Source organism: Ctenopharyngodon idella, chromosome 21 (genome assembly GCF_019924925.1).
Source record: "Ctenopharyngodon idella isolate HZGC_01 chromosome 21, HZGC01, whole genome shotgun sequence".
NCBI classification, from domain to species: domain Eukaryota; kingdom Metazoa; phylum Chordata; class Actinopteri; order Cypriniformes; family Xenocyprididae; genus Ctenopharyngodon; species Ctenopharyngodon idella.
The window spans coordinates 28,019,529-28,042,071 of NC_067240.1; the positions used below are offsets into that span (position 1 = coordinate 28,019,529).

Here is a 22,543-nt window from a genome sequence, read left to right on the forward strand (position 1 = left end):
TATTTTTCGCTTTTAACATCTGTTACTGCAGTGTTTTTTTTTCTTCCTACATGTATCTGCTTCAAATTAAATATGTGGTGGATTATAACATTACAAGATAGACATGAAGACAATGAAAACAAGGACATCAAGGTTTTTACAAGAATTTATCATTTATTTTGTTAATGAACAAAAATTACTTGTTCAAAATTATTTTTATACTATAAACACTCTAAAAAAATGCTTGATTAAAAACAACCCAAGTTGGGTTAAATATGGACAAACCCAGCGATGTGGGGCAGTTGGGTAAACATTTAAACACTGCTTTAAAAATTGTTTAAAAATGACTATATGTCTGGCTTAAAATGAACCCAAAATAGGTTGGAAATTAAAAATCAGACACATAATTACTGGAGGCAACAATAATAATCAAAAGGTGAACATTTATCAATATGCAATTTAATAAATGTTTATGGTTTAATTAGTATTCATTAAACTTATTAATAATTGTTCATTTATTAAACATTAATAAATGTCGATTTCCAACATATTTTGTGTTCATTTTAAGCAAGCAACACAATAATTTTTAAACAATAGTTGAGTTAAATAAAACTACCCAGCAGGTTGAGCAAACATTTAACCCAACCACTGGGTTAAAACCACCCAGTCGCTGGGTTTGTCCATTTTCAACCCAACTTGGGTTGTTTTTAACCCAGCATAACATCTATCTATCTATCTATCTAGAGGACTGCAGTGAGTAAACTGAATGTGATGAGGTCATTTTGATAGTCCAAGGGGGCGGAGTTACGCAGTATCATTCTGACAGCGAGAGTGGGCGGGGTTACGCAGCATCATTCAACAGCAGAAGGGGGCGGAGTTACGCAGCATCACTCTGACAGCAGGAGGAGGGCGGTGTTACGCAGCATCATCGGAGCTTGTCGTTTTATTGTACGGCTGCTGATGCTGAGAGGTCTCGCTGAGAAAGATGTAGGACCATGATTGTGGATTTGTGGTATGCGGACTGTGGCACATCGTGGCGGATTGTTTTCTAGGTAAGCGTAGCTTTATTCTGGGCGTATTTGAGTCGCTGCTGTATGTGAGCGCCGTCGCTGAGATGTGCTTCAGAGAGCCACCGGACAGAATCACTGTAGCCTATTACCGCAAGGCTTAGAGAAATGCAGATGGGCGGAAAACGACTAAAATTAGGGCATGCAAGAAAGCAGGCAGCACTTGGTGTTTATGATTTGGTTCTCGTGTGATATGTTATTTTTGTATGGATATGTGAATGGGGAATGGGCGAGCTCGGCCTGCGCATCGGGACGCGTGTGATTCAGCCCTGCAGGCCGTGAGGAGACACTGATGCGGTACATTACAGGTTATGCAGTCACATACATGTCTTCACTGATGCTACTCACATTTAATAGCATCCAGTTCTCATCACAGAAGGATCATTTGACAGGCCTAAGGCAGTCTGTCACATGACATTACTGCTGTGTCAAAATAACGAAACCTCCTGTATGCTACTGAGAAGACTAGGAAAAAATGCATGTTGATATTTCAAATATTTAGAATTCCTTTGAGAATTGTGTATAGGATTCCTATATGAATTTTCATTATTTAGGGTATAATTTGTGACCCATACTACTTATGAAGTCAAATAAGAATCACTTAAGATGGATGAACGGAAGATTCTTAGAATCCTGTTGAATATTGCGTAATCTTCATCAGAACTCTGCTTGTGTTGTTATAAAATGTCTTGCTTAAAGTTAAAGAAAATCGCTCGGGAAGATGAGTTTTAAAATCCCACAAGATTTTCATTACATTCCTTTTGATGTCTTCCCCCTTTTGGGAATCATGAAAGTCCTATTAAAACTTAGTTAAAAAGGTCATTTCCATTAGGGATTTTTTTAGGATTGGTTCCAAATTATGAATCCTTTAAACATTTTTAATAGGGACCCAAATATGAGTATCCATTGATGCAGGGAGTCCTTGTCAAAAGTGAAAAAGGAGTACAGTGGCTGATTATGTAATTTATTTTTATATTAAAAAATGCCTATTGTTATTAAATTACATGTTTTTTACTCTATAGATTAACTGTTTCATAGTCTTCAATATATTCAATATATTATAAAGCAAAAACAAAGTCATTTTACAGTTATTGTTTTTTTTTTAGCATCTTATTAGTACCTGTTCAACATATTGAACAATTCAAAACATATTGATATAATTATATATGAATCTGAATATATCTGTTTAATTGGAACTCTGAAAGAACAACCATCCAAAGTGTTGTAAAACAGAGGCATTATCCCAAAAATCTGTTTTACAGAAAGGAAATGACATACGGGTCTATTAACTGGAGAAACTGTAAACATTAATTGTATGTATTTAATCTTAGGTTCTATGAAATTGAATGGAAATATCTTTAGCGGTTAACTAGCTTTTGTGATATTTTCTTTTAAAACAAAAACAACTGAAAACAATTTGAATAAATATTGTGCACTGGCTTAACTTAAATTTAACTGAATTGCATGACTGTTTTTGAAATGGAGTTTTATTTTGTGTTATTGCACTGGCCTCCATTTAGGATTTTTTTCTATTGCGTGGGTTAAACTGACCCATGGATGGTGAACTGTTCTGTAACCCTCTGTGACTGTGTTTGTGGTGTCTGGAGTTTAGTGTCAGTGGATGCAAAACTGGGTCATGATGCCAGTGTGTTTGTACTTTTGCCTCATGCTAACAGGAAATGTGCCAGTGCAGCTGGACGACTGTAACATCCCATTAACATCCCAGTACCTCCAAGAATCTTCAGCTCTTTCAAAGTGTCAGCCAGGTTACTACTTCAGAGAAAATGTCTTTACTCATTACTTTTACCTCATATTACTAAATTTCAGTCTACTGATTCGTCACGTGCAGATTTATTAATGATGTTTTCTAAGGCAAGCATCACTGTTACGCATACTTGGAGTTAAGGATTTTACAAACTTTACAGTACAGGGCGTAAGAATGATTTGAAAAGTGGAGGGAAAACACACCAAACCTCTGTTTCTATGTATTTGTTTATTATTTTACTTTTATTTATCTTTAGTTGCTTTAAAAAATTGGGCCCATTTCATTTAAGTGCCCCGACACCAGTGCTGCCAATTTAGCGATTTTGTTGCTAGATTTAGCTACTTCCTCACCCCCTTTGAGACTTTTTTCAAAAGCCTAGCGACAAATCTAGCATATTTATTGTCTGGGACATCACCAATATGTTTATGAAATAAGATGTTGAATATGGAAGACGGTCTGGCGGAAGCTAGATATTTTACTTTATAATTTTTTAAATATGTTTTTTTTTTTTTACACAAACGTATCGCATCGCTTCAGAAGGTATTTATTATCCCCTCGCCGTGTAGAGTATGTTTTGCTTTGGATGGATGCACTATCATCAGCTCATACTTGTTGATCCCGTTCATCGCGTCAGGATATTTATTACTATAACTCTGATTGTGTTCATCAGAAAGAAGAAAGTCATATACACCTAGGATGGCTTGAGGGTGAGTGAAGCATGGGGTAATTTTTATTTTAAAGTGAACTAATCCTTTAATGTGCATATTTGAGCTGATGAGGCTGCTGGCTTGCTTATATAATATTGAATAAAAGATATAAAGTGAAAAAACAAATAGCAAATTGTTAATCAATTGCAGAATACCATGTAGATACCCATATATGACTCATATAGCTTGACAATAGGAATTAATTGAAAGTCTTGTGCCTTTATGGTGACACAGTCATTATAGAGACAAAGCTACATGACAAGTTTGCATATAGAAGTTGAGCAACCACACTGTAAAAAAGAATTGTTGGTTTAACTTAAAAAAGTAAGTTACCTGGTTGCCTTCAAATTTTGAGTTCATTGAAATTAAAAATTTGAGTTAATACAATGAAGGTGATTGATTTAATCAACAGAAATTCAAAGTATTATGTTATCTGGACCACATTAATTATCTAAGTTGATCTGACAAAAGAAAAATGTTGTGATAACAATTCATGAAAAAAAAAAAAAAAAAAAATTCATCCCACACCTGGCACATTGGCAGCTACCCCATCAACTCTAACATCGTGGCAGCAAATTTTTCACTGGCAAGCGCCACTTAAAAAATATACCCAGATAGCAATTTGTGTTGGGCCGAATCCAGTTGAATTTCGGATGAGAGTTTAGCCCACATACCGCATGGAATCACGGTCCAAGATTGGCCCAAAAGCTACTTACCGAAAGTGAGCCAGACCCATGCCGGAAGCAGACCAAAACTTACCCACAACTTCTTCCATGTCCCAAAAATCAGCCATAACTAGCCCACAACCGCTCCGTAATCCCCAGATGTCAGCCAAAACTCAACCACAACTTATCCAGAAGTCCCAAAATACACCCGTAACTGGACCGATATTATGCCAGAATCCCCAAAACTGAGCCAGAAATAATATTCATATAGTGAAATGTATAAATACAAAAGAAAACTACAGAAACCAAATTAATGCAAAGTATAAAGTGTTTTATTGATGCTCAAATCTCCAGATAACAGCAAGAATAAAAACAATATGAAAATGTCAATACTTAAAATATTAAATGACAATGAAAAATAAAATGTATATTTATATATGTGTAAATGCAAAGTGTAAAGTGTTTTGATACCATTGAGCAAAAACCTCAAAAAACAGAATATGAAAAGATGTGCCAGATAATACGGAGCCCCGGACATATCATGCAGGAAAAAAATAGTAGGCTAAATCGTGCGCACGATTTATTAATTCGTTCCCTCCATTTACTAAAACGTGTGCACGATGTACTATTTCGTTCCCTCGATTTATAAATCATGCGCATTTAGTAAATCGAGGGAACGAATTAGTAAATTGTGCACACGATTTCATGTGCGGGGCTTCGTAAGATAAACCAATAACACTGGAATAAGACAGAACATCAACAAAACTCACAAGACAATAATAACTTAAGAGACAGTAGAAACCAAACAGATATTTCTGTCGCCTCTGGCTTGCTTAGTTGGAGACACTTAAAATTCAACAATATTATTGATCTGACTGCACCGACACTATTGGATGAGAACTGGACGAAGACATCACTGTTTTCTGCAGAGCTGCTTTATAGATGAAATTAACTCTGTTTGCATCATTTAATAATTGATGATCTTTACAATGGAACTGAATCAACATTAAACTGACTTCAGCTGAACAATGACACAATTTTCTTTTAGAGCTGCTGTACAGCTGAAATTAACTCTGTTTGCATCATTTAATCAATTTCCTGACAATCTGTATTGTAAAAAGGTGAATTGACTTGACAAATATAGTTATTTTTTTATATAATAAGCCTTATAATATTACTGTACTTTTACCTTTTCTGTATGTATCTATAATAAGTAACATGTGAAAATAAGAGTGAACTAAATGTGTGAATGCGAAAATTCACAAAACATATAGAGCAGCTAATGTAATTTTATGCATCCATCAGAATCTGTGCAGATGTGTTAGATGTGTTAGCAGATTTACAGTAAATGTTGCACTTGCTAGAATGCAAAGCTCCTTTAAAAAAAGATGTTTCCCCCTTGAAATATCATTTGTGATAGTGTGTGTCCTATACTTAGCACACATAAACACTGGAAACAGACACATTCAGAGAGATTTATGGACCCAAACCCTATGATAGACAGCTAAATCAGGCCGGATGACCCTGGAGTAGCTAATTTGGTAGACAGATGGAAGAGGAGAAATCAGATTATTGCCCCACACAAATATATATTTTTTAAATTTAGCATCCAGTGGCTACAGTGTGCTCTTTTGTGATTCAGCCGTTTCTGGGTTAATATGGTATTAGTGATAGTGGTTTATAGTGTGGTACAGTGTGGCGTCAAGATGCATTCTGTCTTGAACTGTTTTTCTGAATAGTAAATTACTGTCTTTCACTCATGTGTACAAAGATTAACGAGAATAATCGCCTCTATGCATTATTAAAGTTAGCATAATGTGCTAAAAGCAGAATTTGGTATACAAATAAACTCATTTGATGTCCAGAGAGGAAATTCGATATTATTACTACATATTAACTACATGTAATGAGAAACAGGTAGATTCCTTTTGATGAGGATATGAAAGAAAGGTATTCTTGGTTTTACAGTGTTGGGATGGTGCAGTATGTTTGGGATGAACTGAACTTCTTCTTGGGACAGAGCATCAGTAATCTAATGGATTTTGCTGTCAGACATGCACAGTATAATCAAAATATCTGCCCAACATCTAAAGCTGTTAAATCTCAGATTCTGGTGGGCAGCAAGATTAACCACTCTATCAGCTCGTACAAATTACATAACCAAGATCATTATCCTCTGCCAACATGGTAGTAGTAAGCAAATATGCAGTAAATGTACCAGTTTCCCCGTTGATGGTCAGGATATATGGTCATATTACCGCAGGAACGTGATACAGAAAATCATTTTGGCGGCAGAGTGAAGGATCTGTCAAAATCAATCAGTGGAGGATCTCCACTAGATGTGCTTTTTAGTAAATGTACTGCAAATACAGGTGCTGGTCATATAATTAGAATATCATCAAAAAGTTGATTTATTTCACTAATTCCATTCAAAAAGTGAAACTTGTATATTATATTCATTCATTACACACAGACTGATATATTTCAAATGTTTATTTCTTTTAATTTTGATGATTATAACTGACAACTAAGGAAAATCCCAAATTCAGTATCTCAGAAAATTAGAATATTGTGAAAAGGTTCAATATTGAAGACACCTGGTGCCACACTCTAATCAGCTAATTAACTCAAAACACCTGCAAAGGCCTTTAAATGGTCTCTCAGTCTAGTTCTGTAGGCTACACAATCATGGGGAAGACTGCTGACTTGACAGTTGTCCAAAAGACAACCACTGACACCTTGCACAAGGAGGGCAAGACACAAAAGGTCATTGCAAAAGAGGCTGGCTGTTCACAGAGCTCTGTGTCCAAGCACATTAATAGAGAGGCGAAGGGAAGGAAAAGATGTGGTAGAAAAAAAGTGTAAAAGCAATATGGATAACCGCACCCTGGAGAGGATTGTGAAACAAAACCCATTAAAAAATGTGGGGGAGATTCACAAAGAGTGGACTGCAGCTGGAGTCAGTGCTTCAAGAACCACTACACACAGACGTATGCAAGACATGGGTTTCAGCTGTCGCATTCCTTGTGTCAAGCCACTCTTGAACAACAGACAGCGTCAGAAGCGTCTCGCCTGGGCTAAAGACAAAAAGGACTGGACTGCTGCTGAGTGGTCCAAAGTTATGTTCGCTGATGAAAGTAAATTTTGCATTTCCTTTGGAAATCAGGGTCCCAGAGTCTGGAGGAAGAGAGGAGAGGCATCCCTGGTATCCCTGTTCTTAATTGGCCAGCAAACTCGCCTGACCTTAACCCCATATAAAATCTATGGGGTATTGTGAAGAGGAAGATGCGATATGCCAGACCCAACAATGCAGAAGAGCTGAAGGCCACTATCAGAGCAACCTGGGCTCTTCTAACACCTGAGCAGTGCCACAGACTGATCGACTCCATGCCACGCCGCATTGCTGCAGTAATTCAGGCAAAAGGAGCCCCAACTAAGTATTGATTTCTAAAAATCCTTTCTTTGTATTGGTCTTAAGTAATATTCTAATTTTCTGAGATACTGAATTTGGGATTTTCCTTAGTTGTCAGTTATAATCATCAAAATTAAAAGAAATAAACATTTGAAATATATCAGTCTGTGTGTAATGAATGAATATAATATACAAGTTTCACTTTTTGAATGGAATTAGTGAAATAAATCAACTTTTTGATGATATTCTAATTATATGACCAGCACCTGTATTGAACAGCAACTGCAACAATGGTGAGCTCATCAGGTCTAACTGTTTTAATGTAAGAACACGCATTGTCTAAAAGATTGCATTTAGGTTTTATCCTTTATAAATAGGTTTATTATTTTGTTATTGTTGTGATCTAAACATCCTCCAGTTGTGTTTAGTTGTCAGTTGTCCCTTCAGTTGAGAAGTGCTGATACACACATTATGTATTAAAGTGATGAGTGTGCTAAAACATGACAGAGTAACCCTTCATTTAAAATATTCACACTACTCCCTTGGTTTGAGCTCAGTATATGTTTTCACATGATCAAGAGAGAGTGAAAATCTCTAACACAATCTGTCCCATCTCACTGCGCTTGATGGTTTCAGTAAGTACTTTGGTGATATGGAAAATGGCTACAGATCAATTTTAGATCTGTTATAATCAATGGAGCTGTCTACACTGGCACTGTCTGCTAAGGCCGCTGTGGCAACATTCCTATTTTGGGTGCACTGCAGTTACCCCAGCCAATTTATTTTGGATTCTAGAAATAAAATGATTTACAAATACTGTATGTGTGAATTACCTGCTGTGTATTCTGGTTAAGGGTTAGTTAACCCAAAAATGAAAAGTCATTAATTACTCACCCTCATGTCGTTCCGCACCTGTAAGACTTTCGTTCATCTTCGAAACAGAAATTAAGATCTTTTTGATGAAATCCGAGAGATTCCTGTCCCTCCATTGACAGCCTATGCAATTGAAACTTTGATGCTTCAAAAAGTTCATAAAGAGATTGTAAAACGAATCCATATGAATCGAGCGGTTTAGTCCAAATTTTCTGAAGACACATGATCGCTTTATATGATGAACAGATTTAATTTAGGCTTTTATTCACATATAAACATTAGCTGTGTCTCATTTCGAAGGCTGCGTCCTCCGGAGGTCGCATTCGAAGGTTGCATACGTCATTGAGGCTGTATCGTTTCAGAAAAGTAAGTAGGACACTCCGAACGCGACCTTCGAACGCGTCCTTTCACAGGAATTCGGAGGATGCATGAGGTGTATCCTTCGCTGCTGCAGATAGCCCACAATTCTTTGCGTCGCTGTTAACAACCATCATTTATTTGAAAATAAATAAATAAATAAATAAATAGTGGCGTCGGCAAATGTACATACAAGCGAAGATGTGTTGAAATAAGTAGTTTCATGCTTGTTTTTGTTTTAAACTTTGTTCTTCTTAATATCCTCCTCCTTTGTCTCTGTAACAGATATCTGTTGTACATAAGCCAGCATAAGCCTACATTTTCTTTTCAAATTACTTTACAAATTTATCAATCATTTTCATTCATTTGCTGAGAGCGCAACGAGGCTGCCATGAACGCGTTGGCATAGCAACGATATACGGTTTCCTTTCCTGCCTGTGTGTCCTACGAAGGACGTCTTGTTTAATTCAGGTTAAGGACACTCCATATACCGCATCCTTCACAGGATTCGTCCTCTTGAGGATGCAGCCTTCGAAATTAAATGAAATGAGACACAGCTATTGATAAGTGAACATAAACAGAAGCTCAACCAAACCTGCTTGACGCACGAGAACAAACCTCCTGTTGAAGCTCAAACGTGCTGCGTAACACGAGAATGAACCTCATTGGCTCTCGCTAGTGGTGGGACGGTTCGCTCTAAAAAATCGAACCGTTCAGTTCTCCACCCACGATTCAGCACGCGCTTGCACCGCGGTTCATCCCAAATCTGACAACGCATCTATAATATGGTTTGTTGAAAACAACGTGCAAAACAGACGGATTCGGATAATGTATGTTTCAGTCGATGGATATGCATTCTGGTTTCCCAATACGTTAAAACAGCGATGATCAAAAGAACATATACAGAACAGTCACTCATTGTAAACAAATGTTCAATGACATGCCGAAAGCTCTATGAGCAGTCAGTCATTTACGCCGTCATCACCCGGGTGTTGAGACCTGAACATCTCACGTTGCTATCTGTGTTTAGACTAAACTCATTTAAACCTTGCCAATTTAAACATTCATCCTTAAGATGCGAAAGAGAACTTGTGCGTGCTGTGAGGAGATTTGTGTGTGTGTGTGTGTGTGTGTGTGTGTACTCATCCGAAGCGCGTACATGGAGAGCCGCGTCACAGTGCGCAAATACTCTCACGCAAATTCTCTTTCAAGTCTTGCACCTAAACGGACAAATTCACACAAAAATTATGTCAACATGTCCATCTTAACGAGTGTCCTACAAACATAGAAGGTTACGTCTTAGGAGAAAAACGAGACAGACAGTGCATGTGAATCAGTATCAGTGTACTGGATCTTTGAATTATGTCTTAAAGGGACAGCAGTCTAATATTCCTGCTCTCTGTTTTTTAATGTTAATCGAATGACAAAGCACGAAGAAATCACTCTTGACTGAATAGCTTTTATACCTCAATAATGTTTCATCTTTATTTAACTATTCAAAGAAGTTTATATGCAGTGTTATTTTATATTTGATTACTTTATTCAATTTCTGTACCTGAAAGCTGTTAGATACCTGAAAAACCTGTAAAGCATTGTTTATTTTATTTGTATCTTAGCTCTTTATTTGTGCTGTTTCTTGTAGTTAGATTATTAGGGCCCGAGCACCGATGGTGTGAGGACCCTATTGTAATTGCTCGGCCAATTATTCTTCTTCTCCAAAATAAATCACATTTTTGAGGGCCTAAACATGCTCGAAAACTCACTAAACTTTGCACACGCGTCAGAAGTGGTGAAAATTTACGTCTGATATGGGTTTCAGAATTAGGTGTGGCAAAATGACTCAATAGCGCCACCTAAAAAAGTTCAATTAAGTGCCCTTCGTGCTACGTTTCACGTACAGGAATGAAATTCGGTAGACACATCTAACAGCCCAGTACCTACAAAAAAGCCCCTGGGTGCAAAATCTGTAAACCAACAGGAAGTGAGATATTTTTAATTTTCTCTGCAAAACTTTGGCAGTTTTTGCTATTTCCAGACGTTGTACTTTAACGAACTCCTAGAGATTTAATCAGATCAGCATCATATTTGGTCAGTCTAATCTAAATCCTTTGCGACGTTAAATTGCGAAGATCTCTTCAGAAAAGTTGGACTAAATCACTCGATTCATATGGATTAGTTTTACGATCTCTTTATGGACTTTTTGAAGCGTCAGAGTGTCAGTTGCGTAGCTCTCAATGGAGTGACAGAAATCTCTCAGATTTGATCAAGATCTTCATTTGTGTTCTGAAGATGAACGAAAGTCTTACAGGTGTGGAACGACATGAGGGTGAGTACTTAATGACAGAATTTTCATTTTTGGGTGAACTACAATCTTAGCTGTCATTAGTCCACTTAACATACAGTATTGTTGTTGCAAAAATATTTATAAAAAAATTTATATTGTAACTGCCCTCTGATGGAGAACACAGTTTAAGTAGTGGCTTCTAAACAATCTGACTGTGAAACCCTTGCATACAGTAAAAGCAAATTAATTTTACAACAAAATTTTTCCAGATTTGTCACTACTACCCTAATTGATTAATGTGCACTTGTAGTGTACTTCAAATAAAAGTATATTTAAAAAAAAAAAAAACTTTGTAATGATGTCGGTTTAAAAGTTTTACCTTAAAGTGCATTTTAAATCACTATGTTTTAATAATATTTTGCCATGCTTTAAGTTTTACAGTCGGCATTTTTACATGTCATGCACCAATTTTTTGTCAAAAGCAATTCAGTTCCATCTGAAAGTTCTGTTTATATGAACCCTAAATGTTGCAATCCAGTTCACATATTCGTTACATTTGGATTCCGAACAGAACCTCAGTGAATGTGTCCGGAGCTACCATGACTATAATTGTTGTTTTTGCCTTGATAAAGCTGAAATTTGCCACAAAAGAAGACTTTTCAGTCTGACTGAGCCATAATAACAGACTATTACAGACTATTAGGGTACATATAAACATAGCTAATGAAAGAGGAATGCAAGTCATATTCAGAGACCAGAATATCATAGAGATGTGGAGGTGGATTTTTTTTTTTTTTTTTTGGACTTATGCCAGAAAGCAACCACCTAATACCACCATAAGGATCAAAATAATTTGAAGCAACCCTTTCATTTTTTTTTTTTTTTGGCCATTTAGGTGTTGTTAGGTGCTCTTATTTTCAGTGCACACTGCTTTGTCGAATGCTTCATGCTGTCTTGTACCACCAGAACATCTTATTTTCCCTTCTAACTGTGCCTTATTTGTAGTCTTTTCAGGTGGCTAGTGTGTTGTACTGTTAGATCAGCTCCAGAAACTGAACCTGGAGAGACGAGTGTCACAGTCTTCATCTCTTAATCACCCTTATGCCTCTTCATCATCATAATCATTCACAATCTCTTAATCATCATAATGCCTCTACATAGTCTGTTTATGTAATGAAGGTCTTCTTGAGCTTGTCTCACTGGAGAAGTAGACTCTCTTGCAGTGTGCTTGGCAGTGAAGCGTGGTCGACACTAGCAACATCCCCTGTTGTTTAGTGTAGTCAGCAGCCTAGATTTAGTATCTAACTGCTTGTGTGACACAGCATGTGTGCGTGGGAGACTGGTTTACTGCACGTGTTGTCAAGGCAACTCTTGGCTATGCTGTCAATAGCTTCTGCGGTTTACAGTTGTCTCCTCAAAAATATATAAATAATTGCTATAGGACAAAGAAAATCTGTTTATTATTAATAGTACTACTGTAGATAGATTCCTATTCAAGTATTTCTTGCTATGAAACCGTTTGTTGCAAATTTCCGTGGATATTTTTTTTTGCACTTTTCACATTTTTACTAGTTCTTTTAATTTGTCTACTATCAGTGTTTTCATTTCATATTGTTCATTTGGGGGTCACACTTGTGTTGTTCCAAAGTGACCGAACACCTGAAATGTAGCTTTTTTTTATTTTCAGTTAAATCAATGTAATATATTTTTGTTTAAGAATATTTTTTATTTTATTTTTTTTTATTACTTTTCAATTAAAGCAGTATTTCATGTTAAAATAGAGATTTTAAAATGCTTTTAAATCCAATTTTTGAAGGCAGATTAGTGCCCTCTGGTGGGAGTAAAACAAGAAAAACATCTGTAATGCCATGGTGTAACCACTAGAGTCCTATATAGCTCTATATAAAAAGGCTTATAAATTCTCTAGTTGTTTTTAGACAAATACTTATTTTTTTACATGAATACTTATTTTTAGCAAGTTGTGGATTTGGATATATATTTAGACATTCTCAAAGACAACTTTTTGTAAAGGTTTAGTTGTAAATGTGTAAAATGTTGATTTGAAGTGTCAGTTTTTGCATTAATTTTACTACAACACAGAGAAAGACTATTTTTATATTTTTTTATAGACTATTTGCGTCTATTTTGCACTCTTGATATTTTAGGGTGTCACCCCTTCATTGCTGTGCACTTTCTTCTGCATCGCGGATGATTTGTAGACACAAAAAAATTCTCTGTATTTTCATGTTTTTGCATATTTCCCATTCATTTCCAATGCCAGTCATTTTTGACCATGAACAACACAAGTGGGACTATTTTTTTACTACCTTTTAGCTTTTTCGAAAAGTCCATGATTTTCTTTTTTTTTGTGGTCACATAGTGACTTCCATAAAAGTCATAGAGTTTCATACCATTCCGATGAAGTAGCACATTTTAAAATTTTAGGGTTAAATATATCACAAGGAAATTCTGTTCACTTTTGTATTTTTTCCCCACCACATCTCAAATTAATGCTGACAAAATATTAATTGCTGCAGTCTATTTAAAAATGTTTAATTAGTTAGAATGAATTATTTAAAAAAATTGGTTGAGTGAATGATTCAATGACAAACTCATAAAGACTTCACTTGTTTCATTATTGGATGAATCAGCATTTTTGAACTAAATCTTTTGAATCAATGATACAATAACCAATACATTTTTATCAGTCACTTGTTGCCACCTACTGGTGTAACGATGTAATTGACACAATCTTTATTTGAAGCACCAAGTTACTTTCAAAAGGGGATTTGCTCTATTTTGATCGCTACCATAGACATCAGTGTTTATATCTAAACTATAAACTTTTATCCCAGTACTTCTGTAATTTGAATTATTTTAAGACAGAAATAATGATAATGTGTGGTTGAAAAGACCGTCTGTGAAGCCATTTCATATCTATACATGACAACGGTTCTCTCTGGCTCAGCGGCAGCGCCAATACAGATCTGAATGTTCCGGTGTGATTTTTTCAAAGGTTTAATAGACACAAGCAAATCATTGTCATTCAGGAATAAGATTGTGTGGGTGTTTGAATCGTTATCGCAATCTTTTAATGATTAATCGTGCAGCTCTAGTCTACAGTGTGCATGCTTAGTTGAGCCTCTGTTATTACCGTTACTGTAAAACCATAATAGAAATTTGTGTTACCATTTACACCCACAGGTATTCTGACTGCAAGGATAATGAGGAAAAGACGGAACTGGAAATGACAGTGTAACTTGAAGTGATGGACAATAAGAGTGTTTGAGGAACCCCTACATCTGACCTAATGGCAAAGAAAGGCCGCGCCAAGGGCGAGAAGCCTGAAGCGCTCATCTCTGCCTTACAGGCAGCCAATGAAGATCTCAGGTCTAAATTAACCGATATTCAAATTGAACTGCATCAAGAAAAATGCAAGGTAGGCAAACAACTTGTACAAATTTACATATGGTAGTTGTGAATCTGAAAGTGTAGCATTCACAATGAATGAACCTTCATAGGTACTGATTTCTGGAGTAGCAAACTAAATAATTAAATCTGCTTTACCATATTTGTCCACCTGGAACATATATTGGCTAAATGCAATATTACCAAAAGCACTACCACTTGTGGCATCCCAGATAGCACACGTACATCTGCAAGATGTCTGTTATAGATCACTTCATCTGGAAAGCATCTGCTGTTTACAAACATCTGATAGACGTCTTTAAGATGTCAGTTTACATACATTCTAAATCATAAATATCTTAAAGACATTTTCTATTTGACATCTGACATATAGATGTATCGCAGATGAGCAAACACTCTAAAAAATATGTCTTCCAGATGTAAACACGCACATTAAATAGATGTCTCTGAGATGTACTTGTGGTATCAGGTATAGCTATTCATGAACTCATTTCTGCAGGTGACCAAACTGGAGCGAGAAAAGGTGCAGGAAGGCAAGCGCATTCGTGAGCAGGAGCAGCATCGGCACACTGCGGCGCTGACAGAGCAGCGGGCCCGCTGGCACGAAGAAAAGTTAAAGGAACTCGCTACGCTGAGGGAATCGCTAACACGGCAGCATGAACAGGAATTAGCCCGCACAGCTAAGATTAAAGAAGGCGAGATCCAGCGCTTACGGACTGCACTTAGTGCGCTGCGCGATGGCAGTGGCGAGAAAGTACGTACTGCGCTAACGCTAGAGGCCAGAGAGGAAGCCCGTCGATTCTTTGACCAGGAGCGCGTAAAGCTGCTGCAAGAAATAGCTGAGCTGAAGTCTTCTAAACGGCAGACGGATGAAGCGCTTAGTACTATGATTATAGCCGACAAGATGAAGGCAGGTGACTTGCGCACTGAACATCAAGCGCACCAGGAACAAATTACCAAGATCAAGTGGGACTGTGAGCGAGATATTCGGCGATTGGTAAGCTATCATTCTTATTCTAAAGGTAGAAATGTCTAATAACTTCTGTGGTCACATGAGGGATTTCATATTATGTACTTCCTGCATGATATTGTAGTGGTAGGTGCTAACTACCGAAGCGGACAGGCCAAACCCTGACCCCTTGGACTAACCCAGTGCGACCTTTGTTAAACTGTCCAGGTGGATGAGATCAAGGCAAAAGACAGAACGATCTTTTCGCTGGAGAAAGAGCTGGAAACAGCGACGGGCTTCGTGCAGAAGTTGCAGCTACAGAAGGATGCACTTGATGAGCAGCTGTTTCTGGTCAAAGAGGCAGAATGCAACCTGGGTAGCCCAAAAAGAGAAATCCCCGGCCGCGCTGGTGATGGAGCAGAGCATTGTGGGAGTCCGGTAAAGAAACTAGATTTGTACATTTGTTGAATCTACAAATGCACATGCGCATATGGAAATGTACGTTTGAATACGCAGATGCACATGTTCTTGTAGTATAAGTCATTGTAGTCTTAAACATGTAGTCTGCAACTTGAAAATTCACCGAAATTACCCAGAACAATTTGACCTAGGAACTTTTCCTCCCAGACTTGTTGCTGTCTGCGTTTCCATCATGGTCTAAAGTACCGTGAAGATTAGTCCGGTGACGTAGGACTGCGCACAACTTTCCAGTTCCCGCTGGATTTTGTCCTCCACATATAAGCTTAATAAAGCCTGAACCTCGTTGTCGGTCCATCAGTTGTAATTTTTAAACTCCATTGGTGGTTAAAATAAAATGCTGCGTGGAGTCAACCAATCAAAATGCAGTGTGAACTCAACCAATCAGCATGTTCAGCGCCCAAACCCCACCCCCGAATGTTCCGGAACTTTGAAAAAGTAGTACCTCGTGAGCAGGGACTTTCTGAGGGGGGAATTTTTACCCGGAACTTTATTTAGACCCTGGTTCCTGCGGTCGAAACACACCGAGTACCACCCCAAAGTTCCTAGTTCCTGGGGAAAGTTCCTGCGGTGGAAACATGTCTCAAGTAAAAGACATAAATGATGCACCTTTTTTCGATAGGCCACTTTAGACACTCTACTAACTATATGTAACTGTGCAACTACATGTCAACTAACTCTAGAGTATTAGTAGACTGTTAGGTTAGGGTTAGTAGAATAAGATGACTTGCAATAGGTTACTTATAAGCCCCTTTCACACAGTAATCCCAGTAAACTACCATAAAATTAGAATGACTTTACCGGTAAATACACAAATATGCTGTTCACACAAGCAACGGCATTCTGGGTTTTTACTGTTAAGAGACCGTTCACACATCAGCTGAAAAATACAAGTAAATTCTGTGATGTCAGTCATCGGAAATTATCTTTAAACGCTGCGCCGTTATCTTCATCTGCCCACATGAGGAGAAACGCTTTAGTTTTCACTGTCTGTTCAACATTGATTGACGTCTGAGTGACAGGCATAAGGGGATGATCAAACAGAATGCGTTTTTTGCTCTTAAAAACATGAGACTCACATAATAGTTTCCAACTGCAGAGCCGCAGCGCTGATGAATGGAAAAGAAGTCTGGGTTTGAGTGCGACACGCTGAAAAAGCTTTGACACGTGGCGCAACGGTCAAAGATGTCCATCTAGTGCATAATTACTAAAACTATTAAAAAGCAGTGGAGTTTACTGTAAACAGCACGGAGTAATCACGTCATCTCCATAAGAACTTTATGATTGGCCCAAAGCAGACTTCTTACGTCAGTGCGTTCAGTAATTTACTAGTAATGTTAAAACTTCTCATATCGGTAAATTGGTAAATTATTTTTTTAAAAGGTCCTGTTCACACATGATCTCTTAACGGTAATTTACTAGTAAAGTGCTATGTGTGAATTTTCTAGTAATACTATGTGTGAAAGGGGCTATAGTCAGTAGAATGTCTGTTGGGGAGCATCAAAATAAAGAGTTAGTAGTATTACTATCAATCGATTAAAAATAATTAATTAATCACGCATTTTTTTCTGTGATTAATCGTGATCAAAAACACTGGAGTTTTTAATATTTTTATATTGTAATAATTTCAGTTACTCTCCAAATGAATGTAGAAACAACTTAAAGACAGTGTATTTTAAATATTTGTTTAATGGCATCTTTTAATGAATGAAGGCCAGAATACTGGTACTCATGTCTCTATGAAACTGATTTTTTTAAACATTAATTATAGACATTCAACATTACAGTATAACTGAAATCTATCAATTTCAACATTTATTAGGCTTTAAAAAATGACAACTTTTAATTTAAGTGAACTTAAAACAATCTGCACATAAGCCCATTATAATAAATGTCATATTTACCTGTGTAACAGGTTGGAAATATACAGAAAGTTATTAAACACTACAGTCTTTACTGCATAAATTATAATTAAATTATAGATTAATCCTTATTAAAGCTACAATTTTCTCTGTTTTTTGATTAACATTAATGACAGACATCACAGAAACTGGTTTATTAGGCTGCTGTCACTTTAAGAGCTGCCGCTGCCGAACATGACGCGGATCTGACGTGCATCTCATTTTCTCACAACTCTTTAAGTTCATTTAAGACGTTATTTAACTCATTTAAGACTGCTCTTATGAGGATACTTGACAAAACAGGCATTTTGGCATAATTCTGTGTGTTATTGTTTGTTCAAGTGCGAAAGAGAATTCGATTCTGGCGTGCGTCTTTCTGTGCACACAAGTCGTGTGTGTCACACAGATTATCGAAGGCCAAAAGGTTCAAAAACATCTGAACACGTCAGCAAACACATACGTGTATTTCACGTGTATTTAATGCTTGTAAATATGCGCGAAATACACATATTTTACGTGTTGTTGACATGTTAATATTCATGTTTTTGAACCTTTTGGCCTTCCATATCACAGGCAGCGCGTTCTTGTTTGTCTTGTGCTGCTTGAATGGTTTAAAAGCATTTGCGTGAATAAGAGCGTGATCATATAATGTAACGCTAGCCAAATTATGACAGAAAAAATGGATGCCGTGTAATTTTGCGTTAAATATTTTTAACGTGTTAAACTGAAAAAATTAATCGCATTCATTAATGCGTTAATTTTGACAGCCCTAGTAAGCAGATATTAAGCAGACAGTCTTCTAATACTCTAATAACTACTAGTTAACATGTAGTTGGAAAGTTACTTATACTGTAGTTAGTAGAATGTCTAAAGTGGAACATTGAAGTAAAGTGTTACTGACTGAAAGTTGAGGGCTAATCCAAATGGCTATGTCAGTTCTTGTAATGTGTCGTTTTAAGTTAAGATTAATTAAGTGTTACTGTTGGTAAGACAGCCAGTTGAATGACTGTCTTAAAAGCAAGTGCTCTTTCTCAGTAACAGCCACACACACAAACACTAATGCTTTTGAGCGGTACTGTGCCAGCTTTGTTCCCAGTATATTGGTTATCACTGTAAACATTTTACGTTGCTGCATACATTTTCCTTTATTGTGTCAAGCTTGAAAATGTGAAACATGTGCAGATATAACTTTTGAATGTCTTTTAGGACATGAGAAGAAACCAGAAACGTATGAGTGAACTTAAGGCCACCATTCGTAAGCTGGAGGACCGCAATTCAATCCTAGTGGATGAAAGAAATGAGCTGGTATGTTTTGATGGATCTGTCACTTATTGTTCTTTGCATATTGTTTTCCTGTCGCAGTGAAGGATCATTGTTATTATTTATTATTATTTTTAAAGCTGTGCCAACTGTGGAATTATTGTTGGGTTGTACAGGATTATAAAAACAGTATGCATCTTCTTTTATGTGTGGTCTTGGAAACATTTCTCTTTTTATGTCTTTTGTTTATGAATAATTCACCCTGATTTGCTCCTCTCAGTTGAAGCGTGTTCGGGAAACAGAGAAACAGTGCAAGCCGTTACTGGAGAGGAACAAATTATTACATAAGAAAAATGACGAACTGAGCCAGTCCCTCCAGAGGATGGAGGATAAACTGAAATCCATAACCAAGGAGAACATGGAGATGGTGAGTTCCTATTCTATTTACTATCACGGTTTCACAAACATATTAAGCATATTAAATATCAAATAAATAAAACATAGTAAATAATAAAAACTGTTTTCAACATTGGTAAAAAATAAGAAATGATTCCTGAGCACCAGATCAGCATATTAGAATGTATAATATTTGACAATGTTACTATTTTTATTGTATTATTCATCTAATAAATGCAGAAGAGACTTAATTATTCCAAAATTTGATCGGTTGCGTACTTAATTATTATTGTTATAAAAAAAGGGCTTCTCTCTATAATTTGATAATCATCGGGTGATCACTTTTTGAACCTTTTGGCCTTCCTTATCACAGACAGCTCATTCTCATTTGTCTTGTAGGGCTTATGATCACGCTCTTATTCATGCAAATGCTTTTAAATCATTCAAGCGGCACAAGACAAATGAGAACAGTCTGTGATATGGAAGGCCAAAAGGTTCAAAAAGTGATCGCAATGATTATCAAATTATGAAGAAATTATGGCTTTTCTCTGTAATTAGATAATCATTGGGTGATCACTACAAAATCTTTAGAAACATCTCTTGTAAACTATAAATAAAGCGTTTACTGCTTTGTTGCAGTTTTTGGAATTCTGAGTGGACAATGCATGTATTCTCTTGTATTATTATTGTTTTGTTGTGTTTAGAAGGAAAAGATTACATCCCATCCTCCACTGAAGAAACTCAAGTCTCTGAATGATCTGGATCAGGCCAACGATGATCAAGAGATTGAGTTCCTCAAGCTGCAGGTTCTTGAGCAACAGAGTATGATCGATGATCTGACAAGAGTGAGTGTTTCCTGTGAACATGAGATAGAAGTCATAGAAGTGAGCACTGAACACCCTTTCTGAACACATCTTTCTTCTGCTCCATGTTTCAGGATAGAGAAAAACTCTTGAGAAAGAAGAGGCATAAACGAAGCAGACCTATAAAGGTGAAGTGTAACTTTCTCAGTCCTGCTTTCAAAACATTGCAGTCTGTCTTTTAACTTTTGGCACAACCAGTGATACTGAAATTCCATGATAAAGTCCATATTTACCCGAAATTCATCTTGTCGTTTCCCATGCAGAGGCATATTGTTGTAGATACATTCTATGGGTATGATGAAGAGTCTATGGATTCGGAAACTTCCTCAGTGGCTTCTCTGCGCATGGATCGAACCCCAGCCACACCAGATGAAGATTTAGATGAGGTGAGCATTTAGGAACATTAATATTAATTTCGGTTCCTGCGTTTATGCCCAACTTCCTCTGTACGCTGTGTGTTAGGCATTATTTCTCATGTTCATTATTTCTCATGCTCTTTTTATTAAGGGTCTGGCGGCTGAAGAGTCCGAATTGCGGTTTAAGCAGTTGACGCGGGAATATCAGGCCCTTCAAAGAGCCTACGCTCTGCTACAGGAGCAGAAGGGAGGCATGCTGGATGCTGAAATGGAGGCTAAGGTATTCCTGAACTGTTGTCTGTGCTGTAGATAATTAACATTAAACAGCTACAGAGCTTGGTAAAACACATGACACTGATTTTATTTGTTTTGGTTTGTTTTGTCTATAATTTCTGTTTTTAGCCAATCGAAATTTCATAATATTTTTGAAAAGAAAACCTTATTATGTAGTTATTTCTTAGAGCAAATAAGCAGTGAAGCAGTTTTGTTAAAATACTATAAATATTTAAAATAAACTTTAACAAGTCATGTGTAACCACCATATATATATATATATATATATATACACACAAACACACACACACTGTGTCATACAGGACTCCTGAAGACCCTTATGATTATGTGTCAAGATCAGTTAAATCAGATAATTTTGTATGATACGACAAGATTAGTTCCAGTTGTTAAATGTCATATGCTACAAACCCCCCAAAACATTAATTTATGAATTAATAATCAGTGATATTTGGAAAAAAAAAAAGCTTTTAAAACTTTTTCCATACCATATAAAATCAAAATGAATTATGGAAGCTCGTTTCCGCCACTAAATAAAAAAAGTAAAAAAGGTAATGGTGACTTTTTATCTCACAATTCTGACTTTATTTATGACTTTATGACTATTTTTATGACTTTATCAGAATTGTAAGATTTAAACTCGCAATTGCGAGTTATAAAGTCAGAATTGCGACTTTATATCTTGCAATTCTGCCTTTTTCTCGCAATATTCATGTTTTTATCACATAATTCTTTTTTTTTCCCCATTTGTGAGTTTATATCATGCAATTCTGACTTTTTTTCTCAGAATTGCGAGATATAAACTCACAACTGCAAGTTATAAAGACAGAATTGCAAGATATACACTTGCAATTCTGAGAAAAAACGTCAGTTTTTTTCCTCACAATTGCACATTATAACACTATTACAAGTTTATATCTCACAATTCTGACTTTATAACTCACAATTGTGAGTCAGAGTAAAAAAAAAAACTCATGGGGAAACCCTAAAAAAAAAATCCAGCAATTTTTTTGTGCTTGAAATTTTAAGAAACATACAGTAAATACAGCTGTGAATGAGCTTCTGAAAGGTAATGTACTCAGAAGAACACATTGCTGTTACATTAAACCCACAGGCCTATATAGTTCATAGTCAGGTAAATCACTGTTGTATTTCATAGTGATTTCATGTTTGTAGGCTCATGAGCAGCTCCAGGCAGACACTCAGAGGTATAAGGCTAAAATCGAAGACCTGGAAAAAGAGCTTGCTGTAAAAGGACAGGTAAAAGTCTTTCACTACTATTGGTATTAGTGATGCAAAATTCACACACACTTATAATTTAGAGTCCAATATCTAGTGTGGTATTTATCTTGCTGAGTGTTTCTCCATACTTACAAACTGATTTTTACTGAGTATCAGTATGGCACAGGTATGGCTAATTCCCATGTAATTCCTCTCTTCCTCACAGGACTCCAGATGGGTGGAGGAGAAGCAACTGTTCCTCAGGCGCAATCAAGAGCTGCTGGATAAGGT

General features: G+C 36.6%; 1 protein-coding gene across 1 annotated transcript in view; it reads left to right on the top strand.

Moving 5' to 3' along the window:
* Positions 1 to 852: 852 nt before the first annotated feature.
* jakmip2 (janus kinase and microtubule interacting protein 2) overlaps positions 853 to 22,543 on the top strand; it is a 38,878-nt gene continuing 17,187 nt past the window's right edge. The window contains exons 1-12 of the mRNA XM_051876962.1: positions 853 to 1,031; positions 14,314 to 14,548; positions 15,038 to 15,535; positions 15,716 to 15,925; positions 19,072 to 19,170; positions 19,406 to 19,552; positions 20,226 to 20,366; positions 20,459 to 20,512; positions 20,648 to 20,770; positions 20,892 to 21,020; positions 22,208 to 22,291; positions 22,479 to 22,541. Of these exons, the coding sequence (XP_051732922.1) occupies positions 14,420 to 14,548; positions 15,038 to 15,535; positions 15,716 to 15,925; positions 19,072 to 19,170; positions 19,406 to 19,552; positions 20,226 to 20,366; positions 20,459 to 20,512; positions 20,648 to 20,770; positions 20,892 to 21,020; positions 22,208 to 22,291; positions 22,479 to 22,541 (1,677 nt within the window). The 5' untranslated portion in view covers positions 853 to 1,031; positions 14,314 to 14,419. The remainder of the gene's footprint in view (positions 1,032 to 14,313; positions 14,549 to 15,037; positions 15,536 to 15,715; positions 15,926 to 19,071; positions 19,171 to 19,405; positions 19,553 to 20,225; positions 20,367 to 20,458; positions 20,513 to 20,647; positions 20,771 to 20,891; positions 21,021 to 22,207; positions 22,292 to 22,478; positions 22,542 to 22,543) is intronic.